Source organism: Lepisma saccharinum, chromosome 4 (genome assembly GCF_977018435.1).
Source record: "Lepisma saccharinum chromosome 4, izLepSacc3.1, whole genome shotgun sequence".
NCBI lineage: Eukaryota > Metazoa > Arthropoda > Insecta > Zygentoma > Lepismatidae > Lepisma > Lepisma saccharinum.
In genome coordinates, this window is record NC_139232.1 from 76,928,161 (window position 1) to 76,950,747 (window position 22,587).

General features: G+C 37.9%; 1 protein-coding gene across 4 annotated transcripts in view; it reads left to right on the forward strand.

Moving 5' to 3' along the window:
- The window catches only part of LOC145986604 (anoctamin-1-like), a 103,173-nt gene that overhangs the window by 9,310 nt on the left and 71,276 nt on the right, over positions 1 to 22,587 (forward strand). For 2 of the 4 annotated variants that reach the window (XR_014441597.1, XM_083120803.1), the window contains exons 1-2: positions 11,131 to 11,341; positions 18,534 to 18,666. Coding sequence is in view for 3 of the 4 variants with exons in the window: in XM_083120803.1 (XP_082976929.1) it covers positions 11,331 to 11,341; positions 18,534 to 18,666 (144 nt within the window). In the remaining variant the exon portion in view is untranslated. The other 2 variants (XM_083120805.1, XM_083120804.1) reach the window with 2 other exon arrangements.

Genomic DNA, 22,587 nt, shown 5'->3' on the forward strand with positions numbered 1-22,587 from the left:
ATTTAAATTCTTCAGGAAATAAGGTTCCTGGACCGAAATTAAATTCATCTGGAAAAAAATTCATGGACCGAATTGAAAACGTTACAGATGAAGAGGTTCCTCACGGTCCAGAACCCATTTACGCTTGCTAATTTTCTCTCCTGGATGGGAATTGAATTTATTTAAAATTCCTGGACCTTTAACAACCCTGGCCTCCACCCTCAAATGCAGACGCTGTGGCTGCTGCTTAGGCGGGAAAGTTGACTAGGCATACAAATAAAATTAATCCAAAGTTATATAGCGAATAATAGTTACTTACATAATATCATGAAATACGAAGAGCCAAATTACTTATCAAGCATTTTCTGTTATTTGCCTATCCTAGTGGGAGCGAAAATCTTTTACCCTTGCTGGTGAACTCGGTTCCTGCAAATTCAAGACGGCATTTTCTAATTTTCATTTCTATTTGGGCCGACAACTCCGTGGTGGAGTGGTTAGCAGGTTACGCTACGAAGCAGAATGTCCCGTGTTCGAATCCCGGCCTGAGAATGTGTCTTCCTTGTGATGGTCCTTTCATCAAGTTAATCTTAACTAATTCTCATCTTCACGATTAGCCAAAAAGTGTCAGAAAAGTGAAGTAAAATGAACCAAGTCGATCAATAATTTCTATTTCGTTATTTTACGCCGTTTTTCCACCTCTTGGGTTAAATGCGACGATGAGATTGAATGATGATCCGAAGGAATAGCGATGCGAGACATGATACAACCACACCTGTCCAAGGTCCGAACCTTGGACCTCTTGTTTAGTAGTGCGTCATGCTCATGCTTCGGGAGTGGAATCGTTTGAATGAAAAACTATAAAAGTAGGGTGAAAGAAAACAACATTGTACTGTGCAAGGAAGCCATGTTTAGGTCCTCTAAAGAAAAACTACAGTTATTCAATAAAATTAATTTTGAATGACAAAGCCTCCGAAGTGTTTTTCCATTTGGTGACGCGTGGTCATCACATCGAGTCCCATCTAGTTTTGAGAGTGGAATTCGCTTACATATTGATTTCAAGTAGCTTCTCAATTGTCCTCACGATGTTAGGCCATCACAGAAATTTTGGAGTTTCTACCAGGGATCGAACCTTGAAAGACTAGAGTGCAATAATTTGAGCGCGCGGGAATTTTGTTGCCATCGTATATTCAGTTTTGCATATATATTTTTAATATATATCGTCATCATTCTTCAATGTGTACAGTACGACGCCACAAAAGACTCGTGCATGTTCCATAGAATAGTGGTTAAGTGTGTCGCCTTGCCTAAAGGCCGCCGGATTCGATTCTGGTATAAACAATATACATGGGATGCCTATCTTGAACTCATTACACAAACATTTCATTTTCGCACCATTGTCATACTTGTACGTACACCTGATACCAGCACCCATGTATATCTAAACCCACGGAAGAGGGTTTTCTCTACTTCTCAATTTTCTTCGAGCAAATTTGCAAATCTAAGGAGTAAGGACTAATGACACTGTTCTTGGTGTCTCAAAAATCTGACATAAGAGAAAATACATGGATTCTTAAAGACTGTCTAGATGCCATTAAGTTAATAAGTTCATTCTGCATTTAGATTCCCGAATAATGGCCGTGGATTTCGCGAGTCTATATTTGTAAATTTTTGGGGGCTACAGGAGAAGCTATTGTTCTCTTCCAACAAGATTTTATATATATATATATATATATATATATATATATACATACACACACACACACACACACACATACTAAACATATACTTATGTAGGCCTATATGGTATATTAATAGTTTGTTATTTTTTAATGGTTTGATAGAAAAAAAATCTTAAGTTTTGGACCCCCCGAACTGATCATCCTAGCTACGTCCCTGCAGTTTCGTTACTTTATTACGGTTCTTGAAATATTATTTTCATCTGCAAACGTCTTCGATGTTAATGTGCTTTTTCCAAGAGAACAACTCAACAAAATCAAAGCAGTTTTCTGCAGATAATCAAACTAACTATACTTGCTTTCAGGTCTCGAAAAAGACCACAAAAGAGACGAAGACAAAATACACAGTACATTCGCTTCACTTGTTTTCTCCGAGTGCTTTTCAGTTATTATAATCTGGTTTAAATTGTAAAGTATAATCGGAAATGTGACTTCGACTGCCACACAGGATGGAAAATGTGCTTCCCTCCCCGGATAAATGCCTTACTTACCTCTTCCTGGAAAAAATCCTCCGGACGTCCATGTATGTCATTGGCCTCTCTTGAACAAGTTGTTACTTTCAAATTTCCAAAAATGTCGTTGTCGTACGAAAATGAGTAAGTCACCATATTCTTCAGTTTCTTTGACATATCACAGATGCGTACTAAAAATTATTTGGTATCTTCTTTTTTAAGATCGCACCTCATAAATTTCATTCCACAACCTCTCAGGAATCCTAGATGATTAATCCTAGCCGCCGCTGCCTGAACTACACCTGGTGTCGAAAAGTGCAGCGAGCTAGACTAGGCCCGGATAAGTACATACTCTTTTAGCTCAAATATGCATTTGAGATTTTTTTAGGTTCTACCCTATTAATGTGATGAGCCTTGAGAAAATATTACCTGCGCTTTTTTCTTCCCCACTACTTTTCGTAGCGCCGTCGGGCTAGCAGAGACCACGCTAGTGAAACCAAAAGCGTTTAAATAAATAAAAAAAAAATAATAATGGAACAGAAGGCGAGCATATGCTCCCCCCCCCCCCCCACTTTTGTCGAACTTCAGAAACGAGTAGTGATCAAAATTAAAATTTCTTTCACTCCCTTACAACACACAAAAAATCTCTTCTCATGCAATATGTCAAACCATTATTTCAGCACTAAAAATAGCATTTTATTACCGTATTATATTTGTTCATTTGCAAAATATTGTATTTTAAATGTATTATATTACATACACACAACGGTGTTCAGTAACCCTTTGTGTTCAATCTTTCTCCTCACCCATTGGCCATCGTTCCTTCTCATCTCGAATTAGAATCTTTCATGCCATGTATCCTTAATTGATTTGATTCCCCGCGAGTAGCGTTCGGCTCCTTGAGATACGAAAGTAGCCTAAACGATGTCAGCCGAACTCAGAAATCACTGATTGCTTGTTTTCTTAAGAAATATATCGTATAATAAGCTTGGCCTATAATTTCTTATACCCCAGTCAGGGGTTTATAAAGATTTTTTAATCCGGCGGGAAAGGGGGGGGGGTAAGTTCATTATTGAAGGATGTAAGGGTGTGTGTGTGTATATATATATATATATATATAATAGCGATAGATTGGTCTTTCGTGAAAATTTGGGAAGGGTGACCGTCGAATAAATAAATATTTCTACGCTTAGCTTTAAGTGAAGGGCTTAAAAGTTAGACGATAAGCCAATGCGTGCAATGAACTGCTCCTAAAGGAAGCCACACCCAGAAAACCTCATTTCCAGGCCCCTGGAGGAGCCTTTATCATCAACATTAATCATATCACGTGTTCAGGTGGTTTAGACTTGGATTAGTATGGAGGAAAACCCTACACTTTTTGACGTGCAAAAATCAATCATTGGGAAGTCTCCGCCAAATATCACGAGCGGCAATAGATTCAATGAACCGAAATTATTATTCTGTAATGACTTTGGGTAAAATTAGTGTCTGTATGAATAAAGAGTGATGAGCGATAAGAGCGAATACAGAAAATAATAACTAATGGCGACATCCTCAGTTAACTCAAAGGAGAACGCATCAAGGGTCCACGGCTGTATACTATTTTAATAACAACTTTTAATAATGTTTTATTTCGACGCTACCAGTTTTAAAAATATTAGGCCACAAAGGGTTGATTTTCACCAATATATCTCTGTCCACCCCATTTCCTCCTGTAAGAAGTAATTTAGTATTGGAGAAACTAAATGGAAAAACAGATGCTAAGTGGCATCGATGAGGAATTCGAGTTATCAAGAGCATAGTATTCGTATTTTGCTTCTTATAAATGTCGACATTACACTAATTCTACGTAATAAAAAAAACTGCTCTAAAAGAAATTCGAACCTGCGATCTTCAGACAACTGGGCCAGGCCTTTACCACTTTACAACTTTATTCCTCCAATAAACTAATTTGAAATTTTGTCTTAAGAGTCGTCAGTAAATTTGTAAACTTTGTTAATATGCTTGTAACTAAACACTGGTTTATATTTACAAGCTGGAATAGACTTGATTATGATTAATTTGCTTTATTTTATTTCGCCTTTTGTGCCACTTTTGGCTAAATTACGAAGATGGCCATGATTGAGATATTGATAAATGGACACATACAAACATCCATGCCCAGGACGGGATTCGAACCCGGGACCCCATGCGTCGTAGCGCGATGTGCTAACCACTCCGTCACTGGGGCCGGCTGGAATGGACTTGAGGGCTGAAACTCGGAACTAGACTCCTTGTTCAACTTATTCTCTCCATGGGCGGTTTTTTTTTGCTCGTAAAATACTGCAGCACCGGGCAAGCAGTTCGTCCCTCTCCACCTCGTAGACCCGCTGCGAACGGCTCACGCCTGTTCTTGTGCACGACATCTAGTCCTCGCCGGCAAGAGATAGTACCCAACCACTGCCTGTTGAAGTGAAGCCTGCCACGCCAACCGCTAACGGGGAGAAGCCAGTAAATGAGTATTGTGGTCTAAGTGGAAGGATGGCGTTGCCTTTTTACATGCATTGAACATTAGTGGTGAGGTACGTACAAAACAAACTCTTGACCGTGATATGGGAATATGATTATATTTTTTTTCTCGCCGTTCGCTGCTGAAATTTGATTACTCACTTTCATTTTCACGGAACTTTGAAATAAGGGAAACTACGAAAAAAAAACTATAGTTTCTCCTCCATTCCTTTTTGCCCCCTTTGCCCTTGTTTTCACGGTGAACATTTTGATAGTGTCTGAAACCAATGTACATATTGGTAAGTGCGCGTTGGTAGGGGCAAAAGAAAGAAAAGGTACGTAATGCACGTGTGAACTTAATACAAATTACGCGAACGTGGTTTTCATAAACTGGTATTAGTAAATGCTACATAAAGCGCGGGCAACTAGTTAATGAACGTTCCGTAAAATATCATATGTGCAGGCAGTGCATTAAACTTGGCAGTGAAACTTGTCGTTCTCGATTGCTCAAGACTTGCTTTAGCGACGTTAAATGTACGCACGTTCGTACTTGGCAATAAGGGATGTAGAAGACTGCGGTCCCCACCGTTTTCCCCTAAGTTTGCTTTTCTTGTAGTTTAATAGCCAACCCGTCCATACTTTGGTAGCACTAACGATGCTCTAAGAAACAGGGTAAAATAAATACAGCAGGTGAAACTAAAGTAAAGAGAGGCATTTTCTTGATTAAGTAAAGATAGATGGGGGCATTCTTACTAAATATGCATATGCATGCTATTTTAGAGGTACAAACCTCCGCATGCAAATTATTCTATTGTGTCACCCAGTAAAGAAATAAGATTGTTGTTAAGCTGTTCTGTATATTTATGCTTGCGCGTGATTTGTTGAAGTTGAATGAGAATTTATACAAGAAGGTAAAAATAGCGCGCAGGTCGCGCGGGCCGTTGTTAATATATTGTTCGTTGAAATTGCTCCCAACTCTTACATTTTGGGATTGTTTGTACTCATAAAAATGTATCTAATTGGAACCATGAATATACCTATTTGTTAATTGAATTGTGGGGTAACTTAATTTTTATTTGTTATATATTCTAGACAGTAAGACCCTCATGACCGAAAGTTGATCGCAAGTCAAATTGAAGTTAACGTAAAAAGCGGATATTGAGAACATACGTTTATAATAGTTAGGGGAGGAGAAAGGAAATCACGTTGGGAGAATACCACCATTACAGTGGAGAAGACATATATTGCTATTCATTGTCGGACCCTTCGAAATCTTTTGTGTACGTTTTTGCGTAATTTACAAGTTTCTTTATTTCAGGGCTTTTGTCTCGTGCTTCTTGTGCGTGCCGCCCGTAAACTCCTGCAGCATCGTCAGGAAGTACGACACAAAAAAATACAACTTGTAACATAAAGTGTGGGTCTTTAAATTTCCTTTTGCATATGTGATTGCCGTACGGCCGTTTTCTAGTTAATTACTTGGTGCGATCACGTTGGACCCCACTGTTACGTTACAAAATTGGCAGCAGAGCATTGGTTTCTTTCGATCTAACCAATCAACATTATACCTTTTTTCGTTATAATTGAAACGGAATATCAACAATATTAGAAATGTCAAAGCACTTAATGCTAGTAAAAAAACAAACAAAGATTAACAAGACACATGATAACGCACACTTAATCTTAAGCACCAATCAGAGTCTAACTCTGATGAATTTCATAATAACACGTAAAGTTCGTATACGAAAACCAATTCTGTTGTCGATGATCACTCAGTATACAATGTAAAGTAAAGATGAGAACATTGTTGAATAAGTGGGAGCTTAGTTCTGATCGCACCACCTGCATATACTTTTGGGTAGGATCAGGCACGTATCCAGGGAGGGGGGTTTATGGGGCTCGAGCCTCCCCGAAAGTTTTAGGTTTACACTAGATAAAATGAGTTTTTTTGTTTCTTGTGGTGTGAAATAAAATGTAACAATATTTTAAGGAGAGAAATAATTATCGAGGCAAGACTGAGAATATTTTATACCCCTGTTATTGTTAATAGCACGTATCCAAGGAGGGGATAGGGTGGCTCGAGCCGCCCCTACTAAGGAAATTATTAAATTTACACTAGATAAAATTAGATTTTTGGCGTCTTGAATAATGTGAAGACGATAAATTTATAAATCTGAGAGAGATAATTATCGAGACAAGACTGAGAGTGTTCTATAACCCTATTATTGTCAATAGCACGTATCCAAGGTGGGAATCAGGAGACTCGAGCCCCCCCTTCAGGAAATTTTTCTGTTTACACTAGATAAAATTAGAATTTTGGCTTCTTGAATAACGTGATGATAACTTGGGAGAAATAATTATCGAGACAAGACGGATAATGTTCTATAACCCTGTTATTGTTAATAGCACGTATCCAAGGTGGGGTTGAGGTGGCTAGAGCCCCCCACAGTTTTTTTTTATTTATTTTATGCTAGATAAAATTAGGTTTTTGGCTTTTTGAATAATGTGACGATGATTTAAGGAGATAGACAATTATCGAGACAAGACTGAGAACGTTCTATAACTCTGTTGTTGATAATATTGCACGTAAACTTTTCTTGCGCTTTCGGTGTTGTCGTAGCGGACTTGAGCACTATGTAAAGACTTGTCAGCATTTGGAAGCTGCACAACAAAGGTAGCGCCACACGTAGGGCGATTCGTTGTAATTTCTAATCTCTGGAAGGCGGGAGAGGGTACGTTCTTGAATGATAGGAGTCAACTACTGGCAATATTAACGAATCGTTTTATCTGCGGAACGTTCTAGAATATAATGAGGATATAAATACGCGGATTCAATTTTTCGGTTGATCTGTACAAAGAATCGGTTAATGAGATTTCAGAGGTAAGTGTGACAATTCATACAGTCGATTAGTGATCAGTCAGCGTCCTCTGGTTGCTTTATAAGATATAGTGATTCGAAAATGAAGACATTGACGACAGTAGAACTTCTGGGGCCTCAGTGTAGTGCTAGTTCGGGTCGAGGGCCGAAGAGATCAAGGCCTCTCTCTCTCTCTCTCTCTTGAATATTTCAGCAGTACCGGATATTTGAATGGTTTATTAAAAGAGAAATAAGCTGCATAGATCAACTGAAAATCAAAGTTTTGAGTGATGATTTAGTTTTGCCAAACTAAATTTCGTATATGCAGTCCGAGAATTTCATGGTATAAAAATATACTTTTGTTTAAGCCTACTGGGTTCGAAACACATTCAAACACTTAACTACCATAAAGAGACAGCCGAAAATTTTATGAATGTCGACAAGAGAAAGCAAGAAGATGTTGCATATGTAGACATTTTAGACGGAAATTGCAGGCTCTACCAAAACCCGAATAAGGGCTGTACCAACTGAGCCACCTAGCCATCATTGATTTCAACCGATTTTTCGTTAAAATGTCTACATAGTACATGTCCTGTGTATATCAAATCGTAAGGTGTTTCCTGTATAGTGAACAAGCACAGAAAATATAGGAGAGAGAAGAAAACTGAGGAACATTCTCACCGGTTGAGGAGAATTTTTTCTTCTGTTGTCAACAAGAGCTACTACTTCGAGGTGACAATGACAGTGGCCTAATAAGGGAGATTTCACACCCTGTCGCCTGAGGATTTCACAAATCGAAATTAGGTTTGTGCAGCCTTTTGTGTCGCTACGGTGTGAAACGTTGCTGTTGATTGGCCCATTCCAATCGACATGTATCAGGTGTCCTTCGGTCTGAAACCTTCCTAAATCTTGAAAATCTAAGTCACAAGGATGGAAAATTAGGGCCTTGTTAAGGTTAGGTGTGAAGGCAGGCAGACGACAGCACCCTAAAGGATCATATCCAAACCTGCAGGAACGCATCTTACTTTAATCTCCAATACGGAATGATAAAACTTCTGGTCAGTTGATTTTAAAAAATGTGTCCTAGATAAAGTGGCGTGCCCAGGATTTTCGGATGGAGAGGGGTTACGCATACCTACTATTTTTGGTGGTCAGTCCTGATTTTGTCATTTTTTTCCCTGTCTTTGACGTTCTTTTTTTAAAAGAAAAGAAAAGAATACTGGGTCAAATGGGGTTATGACCTCACCAACCCTCCCTTGGGTACGTCACTGGAGATAAATGAGTAAGCATTTGATCATACTGGGAGACGAAACATTAGATGTGTTGGGAACGGAAGGGTTTTCACTGTGCATTAATTGTTTCGTGATCGAGCCGTATTCGAGAAGACTTCCTTTCTTTCGTGCCGATATATGACAAGACAGCGGAAGTTGTGACAGGCATTTTTGAACACTTGTGAGTGCTAAGGCTTGAATCTGAACAATTTGGTGGGTTTCGGCTTTTATAAGAGCTGCAAACATGGGAGGACAAGACACGTTAGTGGTGTTGAGGCTCGAATCCGAGAGAAATATTCGAGAGCTGTCTGCGTCCAGTTCGCAGCCCACAATTTGAATCTCGCGTTGTCGAGTGGATTGTCCATCGCGTGCATGTGTATGCGTAACAGCTTCGTAAAAACACTCAGACACCATAGATGTTTTTATGTCTGATGAGATGAAATTGACAAACACTCATACTGAGATGGTTCTGGCACACAATGTTAATACATGGAAACAGAGGAGTCGAGTGGTAAAAAATGTTCCGATTTCACGTTCTGATTAAAATGACAGCCTTACAGTGGCGACGATTTAAGGGATAGTTGCTCCCCATTTTTTCCCCTCAACATTATGGCCTCTTAATGTTAAGCCTTGTCTACCAAGAGAAAGTAAACTTTCCTTGCACCGCCCCCCCCCCGTTTTGAAACCCAATTGCCACCACTGGTCTTAAATATACAATTGTGAGGTTCTTACTATACCCCATAAAAAATGGTGTTGACCCCCCCCCCCGAAAGGAATTCCTGGATACGTGCCTGGGTAGGATAATGCGCTTTAAACCTTGCTTTTACACCCTTTGATTTTTACATGACGGAACAAAGAACACTGAGAAACTTTACAAACGATTTATGAAAGAAACATAGTCGATGTTCGAGAAGCACCAACTTTCAACGGCATACGGTGCACCAACTTTCAACGATGATGTGTGGGGGGGGGGGGGCACCAACTTTCAGCAATGCACAGGGGGCACCAACTTCAAATGATGTTCGGCACTCGGCAATTCTTAACGTTATACGGGGTACACCACTTTTCAAAAGTGTACACATACTTAATAAGAATTTTTTTAATTAATTTTGTAAATTACATATTACGAGTATAATTTGCTCGAGCATTTGGGGGGCACGTGCCCCTGTGCCCCCTCTGGATCCGCCACTGGTTGTAGGCCATTTAGATTTGCAAATATTAATTAGTATATTGGTTGTCAGTTTTAAAAGAAGCAAAACAGTACGATTATTGCATTTTGAATTTAATTTTTTTTATTGATACAATAATCGTATTACTTTAAAAAATAAATTCAAAGGTTCTTTTGATGCCTCAACAGTAACTGTTGACTCAACACAAAGTCATTTTACTTTTTCTTTCTTCAAACTGTACACATCAATCAAATCCTCTTCTAAGTTAATTTTTAACAACATCTGATTCAGAGTATAAGATCATTAAATTGTTCAATTTATCTTGACCCATTGTGCAAGCTAACCAGATGTGGATTCGCCTCATAGCAGAAAATGTCCTCTCCATAGACATGTCCTCTCACAAGTGCCCACTTGTAAGAACTACCCGCTATTATACTGCACATGCTATCATGCAAAACGTCAAGATTTGCGGTATGGCTTTATAACAAAAATGTAGTAACTGAACTTAATCATGTTATTTTTTTAGTATTTTTTAAGTTTGCGGGGGGAGAGGGGGCAGGCGAAATGTTTCCATCCCTGTGTATTTGGAAAAAGAAATTGTGAGATAGAGTAAAACGCCCATTTCAGAGCAGAATCCTGCGTAATTTCCACAGAGCCCTCAAATAATTAATTTATGAAATTTCCCCCACGCAAATAATATTTTGTTACAAAATTAAATCGTGTTGTTGAAAGTAATACAACGGGGCGGGCCCCTTATAGGGGGATGTCAGCCCCGGTTTCGGCTCCCCTGTCCGCTACTGTAATAGCATGATTTTTAGTTCTCAGGCGTGTTTTAATTTGTTTTTGATAAATAATAGTTGTTAGTGAAAATATTTAGCTCTGTTTTTGCTAAAGGGCAGAGTATACCAAACTTTTCCCCATTGGGTCGGGACACTGAACGCAAATTAAGCACCATTACATTTTTTTGTCATATCACTATCATTTATTAATATAAGTATATATATATATATATATAATATCGCGGGGCATGTCACTGTTTTAGCCTTTCAATTTTAACCTTCGGACAAAAACAGAAAGGAAAGAGGCAAGGACGATAGTTTACGACTTCGTACAAGTAGGATGCGTCATGAAGTCATGGGAACGGAATGCATGAAAGTTCGTGTGGTGCGAGAGGTGAGCGTGAGAGTTGTGCGTGATTTTTTTTAAGGTTGTAAGTGTGTAACTTAAATTTTTATTTCGTGACAACAATTTGTAGTTCGTTCCCGAAAAAGCTACAATACAAACTACAAAAACAGGAGTTGTGAAAAGCGAAATATATATTTCTTTAATAAAAAGGAATGTTGAGTCATTACTAGTGCCGATTAGTGTCAGTGGAAAAATATATGTCTGCTGCGTAAGTGATCATATTTGTCCTTTACTACTATTAACGAAATTACTTGCACAATATCGCATTTATTTCACATGCACAGTAAATTGCAATTCTATCAAAAAGGAACGTAGTACGCCTGCACGAAAAGTTGACAAAAATAAGAACAACTCACTTGAAACCAAGTTTATTTACAATGTGTATATTTTTGTGGTTTTATTTGGTTTTTACTGCTTTATCTGCATGGTAATCACTGTAATGAATCAATGGATGAATGGAAACATACTTTCCGTGAGATTCGAACCAGAGTTTGGCTATAACAAATACAGCAATTTAAGCTAGAAACCATGCCAAGGAGCCGGGATTAGCATGGATATTTTCCCCTTGTACTGTTAATGTAGGTTGAAGGTGGAGTGGTTTGTTATTGCTAAAAAAAAAAAAAAAAAAAAAAAATTGTCATACCACACCCCCATCTCAAAATGTCAATTTTCTGTTTATCAACAAGAAGATAATTTTTATGTCAATGTTGGAAGGGACAAATATTTAAAGTTTCCAACATTACTAAAGTTACAAAGAGACTAATCTCGAGTATAGTGCATTGAAAGGTGTATTGCCCTTTGAAGTTATCACAAAATGTCGAAAGTTCAACTGAGAAAGGGTACAGATTTATTTTCCATGTTGGAAATGTGTTTTCATAGCAAGATCAAGGGGGAAGACAGGCAGAGTAAACCAAACTAGGGTACTGGTGCGATCTCGCACAAACACTTTTCACTCATTTCTTTCGTCATTTTTAACATTCGTAGTTACCGATTATGCATTGAAGGTGAGATTTTGCTGTTGTGAAGAAAATAACTTCAATTTATTACATTAACAGTAATTATTGTTCTTGCTTTCTTCGCTTGCGTAGGTGGCAGCCACATCTTGAGTAGCATGGTGAATCATCAGTGGGTATGCAGTGTTTCCAACCTTCTTAATCGAAAAATGCATACTTTGGTGTTACTAATTTCGGATTTTTCCCGGGTTCGAACCCCAAAAAACCACTGACAACTAGCCCCAAAAACCATTGATCGATATCACTGAAAACGGATAGCCCCACGAACAATTTCCAGCAAGGTTAGGTTAGGTTCAGTTAGGTTAAGCAAGCATAGTTAAAATTTTGTTCATAACACAATGTAATACAGGTTTCAAAAAATAAAAAAATCTTGCAAAACAACCACGTGGTTGGAAACACTTAAACGGGGTTACGTCATGAAACGTACGCCTCATCTGGTTACCGGAAAGCATCGGAAAGATACATGAATTTGCGGTCAAATATATTGCACGATGGAAAAAAAATACATCCACGACCTTTAAACAATCTATAGAAACTCAATTTCGTAAGTACTTTCTCCTGTAAAAATGAAGCAAATCATTTGATTAGTGCGAGATCGCACAATTACCCAAACTAGTTACCATATTTGTGCAAATTCTGGGTGCAAGTGACATTTGTTACTTTTATAACGCTGCTTTGAGTTACATCAATGCTAACTAAAAACATTACCTGTTTAGTATCGGGACAACACCTCGCACTCGTTTCTAACATTCGTACTTACCTATTGTGCATTGCGGAACATTCTTTTAGGTGGCATTTTGCTTTTCTCACGAAAATAATTTCAATTTTTTTACATTAACAGTAATTATTGTTCTTCCTTCTTTCGCTTCCGTAATACACAATATGGCGGGCACAGCTTGAGTTGCATTGCGGAATTCAGTGTTTTCAACCTTAACCGGAAAATACCTACTTTTGTGTTACTGACTACATTTCATTAACATAGTTATGTTAACAATTTTTAGAAAAAAAGGGGTTTGTACCACAAAGCACAAACCATTCATGAACAGTCCCATAAACCATTCACGGATAGCCCCAAACCATGCACGACAAGGTTAGGTTAGGTATGTTAGGCAAACATAGTTAAAATTGTCATCTTCTGGCAAAATGGCATGGTTGGAAACACTGACAGGAGGTTAAGTCATCGAACGTACACATCATCTGTTCATGTAGACGAAGGAAATGAAAGCAACGGGAATCGTGCGTTGGAGAGATATTTTTCTTGAAAAATACATGATTTCCGGGTCAAATAGATTCCACGATGAAAGAAAATACCTTCACGAACTTTACAAATGCCACAGAAACTCATTTCCGTAAATAGTTTCTTCTGTAAAGTTGAAGAAATATGTTGGCCTGATACTAAACAGTTACCCTAAAAACAAGAAAGGAGAGGACCTTCACAGATTGTAGCCCCTTGATTTTTTTAATTGATAGATTTTGATGTTTTATGTAACATAAAATGTGTTTCGTGGTGTGAAAATCCCAAATAAGAGATAAAAGGTAAAAAAAAGGTAAAGTGCTCCCCTGTGCTTAGCACCATGCCATGAAGGCGTATAGGGGGTGTGGGGGTAACGCCCCACACTTTCTTGATCCGGTCGTGAGTAGGGGTGATGTGATCAGCATCACGCCCCTGACCGCCTTTACCCCCCAGGGTTTCCCCCAGGTACCCATGTTATTCGACGCTGGGTGGGCGCCGGGGCCGCTTCCAACGTTAGAAAAGTTCCCGGATTTGAACCGGCCGGGGATCGAACCCGGGACCTTAAGCATGGTAGTCAGACGCGTTACCGACTGAGCCACCGCGGCCACTCCAAATAAGAGATATTTGATCCTAAAGTGTGTGGGCCACATAAGTAAAAAAAAAAAAATTATCTCAGATTACTGTCTTCATATAAACCCAGGCGCAGAGCATCCATGTAAGCCAGACTTACACTTCATTAGTTCTAGTAAAATGTATGTAATTATCTGGCAAAAATTCGTAAACAACTTCCAAGTTCAAATCGGGTCGACACCAGTGTTCTAGATCATGTTTGTTAGATTGCAACACTTCAGCGCCAGGCGGCACATGGGATCTCCCGCCTTCTGCTTGTGGAAAGCTGTAAGCCTTCTGAATTTTGCCTTACAAATTTCTGACCGCGAACGAGCAGTGCCTACCCCATCTGGGTGCAAGGCCCGTTCTCTGGGTGGAGAAGAGCGAGCCAAAACCCACGTGTGTAAACCTTCCGGCCAGAGGCTTACAACAGCGTTGCAAACCTTATGTTTACAAAAAGTGTTGTTCATGGATGTCCGCAGTATTTCTTTCCACCAGGGAGGATTAAGCATAGTATTTTTTTCAGGGGTGGGGGTAAACTAGGTATATTTCCCCCATAATAAAGTTGCCTCCTCAAAAGATACAAATTCAATTTGAAGTTAACATTTTTCTGCAACGCCCTTACAATAATTAACATAATTTGATGTGACTGAAATGAAATGATATGTGTGAAATATATTATTTTATGGTTGACATTCATTTTCCAGGAAGAGCTTCCTCCCCTTGCCCCTTCTGGACATCCATGGTCTCGTTTAAACTCCATAATTATTCTACATACTACTAAATTGTTCTGCGATCTACATATTATTAATATTTATTTGTAACAAGAAATAAATATAAATTCGAATGGTTCAACCAACGGGATGAGTTCGACGTCATACGTGAAAAGTTTGAGAAAATTCAACCACCACAAACAGCGGCCCTCTTGTTTAATTTATATCCCCAATTTCCACACGACTTTTGAAACTTGTGCGAGATTTAGCACCATTATGCTTGGGTTGGCTTCACTGGCTAACCGTGAACACGCGCGAGCGAGATGCAGGTCCTGCAAGAGGAGGGTTCTCCAGCGTTGTCGGGTATGAATGAATGGTTGACTGCAAAGGAAATTTGAGCCAGTGGTGTTTCAAATAGGGTTTTTCCAGGAACAAGGAATTCTGAAGCAAAAAACTAACAGGAAGGGAAAAAAGGAGAAACATCTAAAAATGAGCAAGAAACGTGATAATTAGATATACAAATGCTTGTTTCTGTTTTTCGCTTGTAGGAGAGCACAAACATTGGAAATATTAAGATTTCTGTTTTTCTTTTATATTTGAACTCAGCTGGTAGTAATTGAGCTAACAAGTGCAATAACTTTTTCAAAAATTAAAATGTTTAATTAAAACTGAATATTGAACCAGTTTTACAAATCTCATGTCAAATGTGAACAAAATATTATTAATTACATAGTCCATGGTTTAAACACTCTTCGAACAACGTACGAAATGGCTGTTTATGGTCTTTCAGGTGCAGGATTTTCTTTTACACTACCCTTAGATAGCACTTACATCTCCTTTCACAGAAATTTCTGGATAAATCCTCAGAATTAGGGAACATTTCTTTCATATTTTATTTTGTCTTTCTTTTTTTACGAAATATAAGGGAATTTTAAGGCAAGAGAGGGCATTTATTTATGTCCGAAAGGGATATTCCCCTCTTGAGTCCGAAACATCAGTGCATTGATCAGTGACCACTTTTGGATGTGATTTGTTTTTATTTCCCCTTTCATGTGTTGTGTGCACGGTTAAAGTATCGCGGTATTTCTTTGCGACTTCCATCCATTGAAAAGGGGGCTGTCATTCCTCTGCTGTAGTGTTATAGTGAACAACAACAACTGCATTATGAAAGAAAACGAGTATGATTGTGCGGTGGGGTGGAGAACTTGTTGAAGACGCCGTTGTCCAGCAAGGATTTTGCTGCCAAGAAGAAACTTGTGGATGTAGATAGGCCCACCCACCACTTCTCTAGCAGGCACGGTAACAGAAACGAAAAATAAAGTGCCCCGATTTTGTTATTCATGGTACGAGCTGATACTTGGTTATGCAGCGGTTGTAAAAAGTATTCAGCACTTTTCTGTTTCTTTCTGTTTTCGTTTCTTTATTATCGTTATTCTTCATTTTATCTAACATTGCATTTTTTTATGGTTACGTTACTCATTGTGATAGGAATAAAACTGACGTAATTATCAGTTGAAATGTAGGAGATATACAGCCTAGCAAAGAAAACACCAGGCTCAGGGATTTATCCAGAATATTTAATCTCATTTAGTGTAACTTTGTTTTTAAAGGGTATAAGGTTAAATTTAGTGCCAAAATTAGGGTTTTGTGAAAAATTTCAGGGAAGTGTTCTGAAAAAATGGGGGAGGGATTGATGATTGTGGATAAATCACTGACCCAGCCCAAAAATAAACACAAGCCTTCATCATGCTAGGCTTACACTGTTGGAAAGGTCACGCTCCGCCACTGTATAAACCTGTTGTATGCATTCTCAAAAAGTGAAGAAAGAAGGGAAAAAAAAGAAAAAAACACTAATGCAAATGCTGACACCACTAAACCTAGTACTTCTAACCTAACCAAAACTTAAAATTATCATGTATTATCAGTCTCAAGCCAAATACTCTTGACAAAAATATCATATATTACTAGCAGTGTCAAACCTATCACTTCTAATGAAACCAGAGAGAACATAATTACTATCAGCATCAAACCCAACACTTCTAACCTAAACACATAAAACTATTAACACCATTAAATCAATCACTCCTAACAAAATAAAACTGATCATATGTAATAGAAGACCATAGTCAAGAAATATAGATACATATCTTGTAAATATGCCTTTTCCACTATGCTTGCTAAATGAAATTTGTCAAGTGCACACAAATGACACTACTTACAACTGTTTTTTATGAATGAAAAACCATGAATGCACACTCAAAAAGTGGGACAAAATGTGCAAGTTGTTTTAATTGATAGATTTTTATGTCTCAAGGTACGGAAACCAGAAATGAGAGATTTGATCCTAAGAATACAAGCAGGTAAAAACATTATTTCACAGTAACACGTCTCTGCAAGCTAATAAAAACAAATATGTTCATAAACAATATAATCTTCATATGAAAAAATTTCCACCTTCTAGTGGGGGTACAACCAAGAAGACCAAGGCCACCGAAAAGGGAATATCTAGAATCTATAAAGTAAACCAGAAAAATTTAGTTCCCATTTCTTCCATAAATAAGCCTCAGTGGCCAAGCACATTCAGTGTTCAACTGTTGATGATGATGATGTCATCACCGAAAGTTCTGGGGTTGACATGCATACCCTTTTATGGGGATCTCAGATTTTATCTAGTCTTCATTCATGAAGGCAAGGTAAAATAATACAAATACTCTTCTGTCTGCATGATACACCTGCCCACCCACGATTTTCATGAACTTTTGCTCCTTTTACCAGGAATAAAAGGGTGTGGCAGACTAACAAAAAGTTAGGCAGAAATGACTTTGCCTTTATACAGTAATTTATGTGCAAGTGTGATGTTAATTAGCCAGGTTCAGGGTCCCTCCAAATATGTACACTATTATTTTAAATTTCCATGACAACACAGTAGTATTGCATTGATGGTAGAGAATTTAAATGTTTTTTCTCCAGGTCTCTTACTGCATTGGACATCTTCCACCGTCTGGAAGTGGATACCTAGGCATTTCGTTTCCACACTCCAGGAATTCTGAAAACTGCTTCTAAACACCAATTTTCTAACAAACATTTTTTTAAAGTGAATACGTCAAATATTGGAGAATTGTCACCACAAAAATTATACTTGATTTAGTGCCTAATATAGCCCTCTCATTTTATATTACTTTGTGGTTATTCAACTTCAAACTTCTTGAACACTTATTTTCATCATTCTTCAGTGACTTCCTTGCCCTCTTGTGCAACTTTGTAAAAATGATTACTCAGAAGGAAATCTGACCAAATAAAGCCAGTTATATCAATAATGCTTTATTGAGAGGATATCCTTTCAGGTGTAAACAACAAGGTGGGGCTCAAAAGGCAAGATTTCAGGTTCTATCCTTGGGGAAGGGCCATTTTCACAGTTTCAATTTGTTAAAATATCTTCCGTGCCATAACATATTACTTGTGTTTATTTCAGTTCAAGCCTGTTGCATTTTTAAATCTAGTTTACACATTGTTTTTTGTACGTTCCCAGTTATTCTTAACTTCTATGGATCTAATTCCTCAATCCATTAGCCAAGAACATTTTTTATTATTTTATTTGTTTCAGGCCTGACTTTGCAGACAGCTATACAATAGTTAGTCCTAATTACACAATAAGCATTTGCACTCTCCTTTTTACCATGCATGTTCTTGTTAAATTTGATGTAGATAATGTATGGTACACCAATAAATTGACAAAAATTCGTTGTTGAGATTATTTAAGTTTGAAGCAATTATTACTTCTAAAAAATATTGTAAAATACTTATCTCAAGGAATGTTTCCATGTCTTTCAGGATGCCTAATTCTAAAGAAGCCCCAGATGAATACATAAATTTATCCAAAATTAGTTTGTACCATAGTGCAGAAGATCTTGATGCTGACAAAGGAAGAGTTAATGAAGAAACCAGGAATTTGAAAATGCCTGAGGTAAGTCTTGCTAAATACGTAGGCTATTCGGAAATCAATCTCTGTTTTGCTGGTACGAGTGCATGGGTTACTACAACGTCCCAGCACATACGCAGAAGTAAGCGGTCACGTGTTGATTCACATCACCCCAAGTGGTCAGTTACTGCATTCAGCACTTGGTGTGCAGCAAGCAGAGAGCGATTGCTGTTGTAATCGCTGCTCCTGCCAAATGTGAGGTTCACGGTGTAATCTGCTTTCTTCAGACTGAAGGACACAGCGCAGGTGAAATCAATCGCAGAATGAGTGCCGTGTACGGAGAGTTCATGAGTGAAGGTTGTGTGAGGGAATGGTGCTGGTAGTTTCGAGAGGGACGAACCAATGTGCACAATGAAGGCGGCCAGGGAAGACAGTTTATCGTGACATTGTGCATCGTGTGGACAGAGTGATTCGCGAGCACTGCTGCATCACGATATCGGACTTGTCTTCTGAATTTCCTGAAGTCAGGCGAACTACACTTTACGAGATTGTGACTGTAAAGTTGGGTTATCACAAGTTTTGTGCAAGGTGGTACCCAAGAACCTCACAGAGGACCACAAAAAGCAATGCATGTGGTTGACATTGCAGTTTCTGGAATGCTATAGGAAACAATGGTGACTCTTTTCTGTCCAAGATCATGACAGGTGATGAAACATGGGTCCACTTTGAAAACGTTGAAACCAAAGAACAGTCGAAACAATGGATGGATACAAACGTTCCAAACAAACCCAAAAAGGTGCGACCAATGTTGTCCAAGAAGAAGCTTATGGCAACAGTGTTTTGCGACCGACAGGGGTCCTTGCTGATAGACTTATGGAGCCTGGTAAGACCATCACTGCAGCAGTGTACAGTGAAACTCTTAAAAAACTTCGACAGGCGATTCAGAACAAGAAGCAAGGCATGTTGTCCTCGGGGATTGTTTTGGTTCACAATAATACACACCCACACACAGCTGCACTCACACAAGTCTTGTTCAGAAATTTCGATGGGAGGTGTTTGACCACCCTCCCTACAGCTCGGACCTCACACCCAGTGACTTTCATTTGTTCCCAAAGATGAAAATGTGGTTGGGGTCACAGAGATTTGACAGCAATGAGGAGATGATGGACAGGGTTCGGGAGTGGCTGAGTTTCCTGGCGGCAACCTTCTTCAACGAGGGCATACAAAAGATGATGCCACGCTATGAGAAGTGCCTGAATTCAGGTGACATTTATGTTGAAAAATAGCACATGTATGTGTGCATCTTTTGTGCATAATAAATTTTAGTTGCCTTTATATCTGTTTTATTCCATGCCTCCCGGAGGTTGATTTCCAAATAGCCCTCGTAGCTAACATATATTTAATAATGCATAGTTTGGGTTTTGTTTTGTGTATATAAATGCTTTGAGGTGCATTTTTCACTGTAGATGAACTATTTGAAACAGTTATTACAGGTTTATTAACCTTTTCCTTTTTTATTTTGGATTTTTCCACAATTAATCTTATTTACTTGGTAAGGGTTGAAATAAATACCACAAAACAGTGGTTCCTAATCATGGCTGGCTCACAGGGGCACTGTGAAATGATCCTATATGACTGAAATGACACTTACTTGTTAGTCAATGGTATTATTGTTCTAAATATATGCTTATTTCGTACTTTTTACACATAAAATGTTTCTGAATTGGAAATATGTGTTTTTTTTAAAAAACATAAGCCAAGCAACCTAACCACACTAACTCAGCATTGCAAGTGTTGGATAGGCCTACATTCTGACTGTGGCACCACAGAAAGATCTTGAAACACTAAGGGCACCACGAAATGAAAAAGTTTGGGAACCCCTGCCATAGAACAAGCATTTCTTTTGCTGTGTGTGTCGGTTAATTGCAGTGAATGGTGAGTGTATGAAATAAATGATGAAATACTGCCCTACCTGTGATTCAGAACTAGGACTTCTGGTTTTACGGTATCCTGCACTAACTACTCTGCCATAGAGGCTGGCAAAATTGTTTTTGAACCCATACATGCTAGGATAAGCTAATCAGAACTGAACTGTCTAAAGTGACTTCTGCTGTATTGAAAAATGCCATCACAAGGAGTTGATCCCAGATCGCTTGATTGCTATGCAACAGCATAGGTTGGAATATCATTAAGAGTATCCTATCCATGTTTATTGGAGTTGTGAGGCTTGTTCAGTTTAGCTCATGCCACACTTCAAAAAAATAAATAAATAAAATTCCTGAGTTCATGATAAGATAATCTTATTATATTGTAAACAAAACTGAGTCTACATTGCTCTGGTTTCTTCCTCCTAGTTATCAGCAAGAAGTGTGTATATAGAGATGGATAAGAAAGAAGGTAAATATACTATTCCTCAGCTGGTGATAAGAATTGATAATTGATAAGAGAGAATATTTCTTCACTTCAAGAATCAATATAGATAGTGAAAACCAGGTGACACAATTCAGAATCCTGATTATTGCTTTTAGTGAAGGGGTGAAGTCATGTTTTTATTCTCTTGTTTGCAAAGTTTAAATCTGCATCATGTGTTTAAGGTATATCATAGTGAAGTGAACCAGGTAAATTATGCACCATCATCATCTGTAACATAAGGATGTTAAGTGGTAGGGGAGGAAAGGTAAGGGTTAAGCTGATTCATAACCAGAAGAATGTATCAGTGGTATCTGTATGTGGAAGTATCAGTTTGAATACTGGCCAATGCATTATCACAGTCTGGGTAAACAAAATTTCAACAAACATCTCTATGCCACCCCATTTTCCTCTGAGTTAATGCAAAAAGCAAAATTTGAGTAAAAAAAATATATTTATAAATTTATTAACCCCTATTGTAATAATTGGATTATCCCATATGTAACTCTGAATAGATAACTGAGTTCTGGCCCAGTGTTTTAGCAGTAACGTACCTTTTAATCAAGAGGTTACAGGTTTGATCTCCAGTGGAGGTACAATGCACATTGTTTCAGATCCTACTTTAAACTGTAGGCCCAGTTCCAATTAGCCTAACTGAACATAAAGACTTAAACATGAAATATCATCTTATTTCTACAAATTTTTTTTTGAATGATCCATGTCTGTTCATGTCGACATTCAGCATCTATTGCTTTCTGAGAAACTACTACATGTATAAAAATAAGATATGGACTGAAAAGAACATCAGGTTCCAGCATAATGGAATATTTAGTATTTTTTATCAACCTGTGCATTCATCTATCTATCTGTCTGTCTGTAGGAGTAAGAAAAAAATTAGAGTAATAATTTAAATTATATTGACCTATTCCTGCAAAATAAAAGTTGAATTGCATTTTTGAGTGAAATAGTGATAAGATAATAATTTAAACAAATTAAAACATTAGTTAATCTCGATTTGGCTTTTTTAGGATACTACGAAAGCTACAAAGATGGCATTGTGTGTAATGAAATTATATTCAAACGTTAATTGGTTGTGCTATAAAATATCCTCATTAGCTGATAAATAATAAATCTGCAACCAATCAACTTGCAATATGCTAATATTTTGATAGTATTTATAGCGTACAGTAAACTCAACACAACTATTTTGTACAAGTGTATATTTCTACATTAATGTAGTGTTAATTTTGATGTTATCAGGAATTGATATGAATTTCAGCACAATTATTGGTCTCAATTGGTGTATCAACTCGTATGTTCTTGTGGAATGGTGTCAAAGAAAATGATAAGATGAGTTCAAATAAAAGGGTGGATGATTATTATTGACAGATAAAGCAGCAGGAAATTATGAAATGATTTATGAAATGGTTTCCTTCTTCATATGTAAAGTGAACTAATATTCTTGAAGTGAGATCACATGCTGTTCAGTTTGATAAGACACCTTGTGTAGCACAGTGATAATTCAATTTTAAACATCAAGAGAGTATTAGCCAATTG